Source organism: Amphimedon queenslandica, unplaced genomic scaffold (genome assembly GCF_000090795.2).
Source record: "Amphimedon queenslandica unplaced genomic scaffold, v1.1 AMPQUscaffold_11345, whole genome shotgun sequence".
In the NCBI taxonomy this organism is placed as follows: domain Eukaryota; kingdom Metazoa; phylum Porifera; class Demospongiae; order Haplosclerida; family Niphatidae; genus Amphimedon; species Amphimedon queenslandica.
The window spans coordinates 7,291-9,266 of record NW_003548412.1 but is presented as its reverse complement, the minus strand read 5'-3'; the positions used below and the strand labels follow the sequence as shown (position 1 = coordinate 9,266).

At 34.8% G+C, this 1,976-nt stretch overlaps 1 protein-coding gene across 1 annotated transcript; it reads right to left on the bottom strand.

Moving 5' to 3' along the window:
* Nucleotides 1–328: 328 nt before the first annotated feature.
* LOC109589415 (uncharacterized) lies at nucleotides 329–1,309 on the bottom strand. The gene is made up of 5 exons (XM_020005507.1): nucleotides 1,257–1,309; nucleotides 1,152–1,211; nucleotides 907–1,099; nucleotides 592–619; nucleotides 329–521 (listed from the first exon to the last, which is right to left on the bottom strand). The coding sequence occupies exons 1-5, from the start codon at nucleotides 1,284–1,286 to the stop codon at nucleotides 434–436; spliced, it is 399 nt and encodes a 132-aa protein (XP_019861066.1). The 5' UTR covers nucleotides 1,287–1,309; the 3' UTR covers nucleotides 329–433.
* Nucleotides 1,310–1,976: the final 667 nt, after the last annotated feature.

The window sequence follows — 1,976 nt, the reverse complement described above, 5'->3', positions numbered from 1 at the left end:
AAATAGAGTAGAATAGCTACAATCCACAAAATCATTAGCCCACAAAACAGACTAACATTGATTCTTTAATAGTTTCACTTCCAGGATTTTGGCATACAGCTTCTTGTCAGTGAATTGTCAAGTTGCTCAAAAATTGAGTCATCATAATATCTGTGCTAATTGCTATAATAGTACAGGGAATTTTGACAAAAATCCCAATGAGAAAATTCTCCATTTTTATACTTGGGCCAAATTCCGTCAAAAAGGGCTAAGAGAGAATTCTCAACTTTTACAATTTTTTCTGATACATATACATGTTCTTATGTTGTGTAGACAATTTGAACTGATTCAGATTAAATTTTGACTTTTATGATTTTTAAGTTGCTCTAAATGTAATGTACTGTATTTATTGCTTAGGCTAAGTACACTATAACAACCCAATTAGCATTATAAATTATAAATATTTACACATGGCAATACATACTTGACACTGACGGCTGAATACAGTAAATGGATATGTCACACAACTGTGAAGTAAGAATCTGCAATAGAATACAAAAGGGTTAACAATATTCACACTTTGTTGGTTACTTTAGTAACAATTATACATACTTAGCTCCAAATATTATGTGATCTACACCTACATGTACAAACAAGAAGATAACAAAATAATGAGTAAACAATACTTGGTAATTATATACCGTATAGCGAGAAATTATCATAGCCCAAAAATGTTACAAAATCATCCAAAAATCTATTTTATGGTTTTAATTTTCACAATTTTGGCTATGTTGAGCTGTATTAAATTTATCTTTGTGGATTTTATTTTCGTGAATTTTGAATAAAAAGCAAAATTCCCAAAAATTTTCGGCCACAAAAGATTCTAGCTATATGGTAACATGTATAGTAAATGCACACGCGACATACTAATCTTTTCTTCAATTCTATCAAGAGTCACGTGTCGTCCTGACGATGATTTAATATCAACAGGTGAGGATTCCCTTCCATGAACCTCAACTGCCCCTGTAGAGTAAGTCTGAGCTGCTGGAGGATATGTATGACGGTCCCACACTGGGGTCAGCGGTATTTCACTTGATACTGGTAATGGCTGTATCCTAGACTGTACAATGGTGCCTTATTAACATACAGGCATGCTTAACGGACACAAATACCTGGTATGGGACGCTAGAGAGCCGTGGTGATGTTCCTCTGTACTGATGAGATCCTTCATTCTGTAATTTTATAATCATCTAGTACATAATTTCCTCATTTCTTACCCTAATTCCTCCTGACCTCCAGTTGTCCATTTTCCTTAGTGGGCGTGGCTTGATGCCTGCGCATTAATTAGAACAGTATGCTCCAGTGTTGCAGAAGACTGTTTGAGACTCAGGGAATCCCTTCACTGTTACTGTACAGGTCAATAAGACTACCACCACTCTTGTCAGCACTTCCTAGAGTGCCATTAATCAGTTTTCCTGCAAGAAAAGGACCAGATGGAAAACGTATGTAGATTTATTGATCATAAATGGTTTTGCATCATAAGTATTGTCTTGTAGCATTAATAACTCTGAGCCTGGATAATCTAGTCAAAGGAAGTACTGGTCATACTCAAGTGAAGTCATTGAATCATGCTGATCTATCTGTCGGGTATGGTCGAGCACCATTTACTGTAGAAGAGATGGATGCTATTAACGTGAGTCTATATGTATACTGGCGCACATACATACATATTACTGATTGCTGTAAGGTGGGTGATACTAAAGTTTCACATTTTCAATTTTCTATTATTTGTTGCTAAAATATACAGTATACTTGTAATTAAAGAGTCCTGATCAAAAGTCAATATTATGCAAAGTTTCAAGTCTTCTTTAATAAAGATAAAGAAGAGTTGGTACTGTATCATGGGTTTATTTCGAAAATAATAATTTTCACGAATGGCCTGTATCCGGAGGTTCATGGAATTAATTTTTGCAAATTGCCACTTTTCTACCATTTTG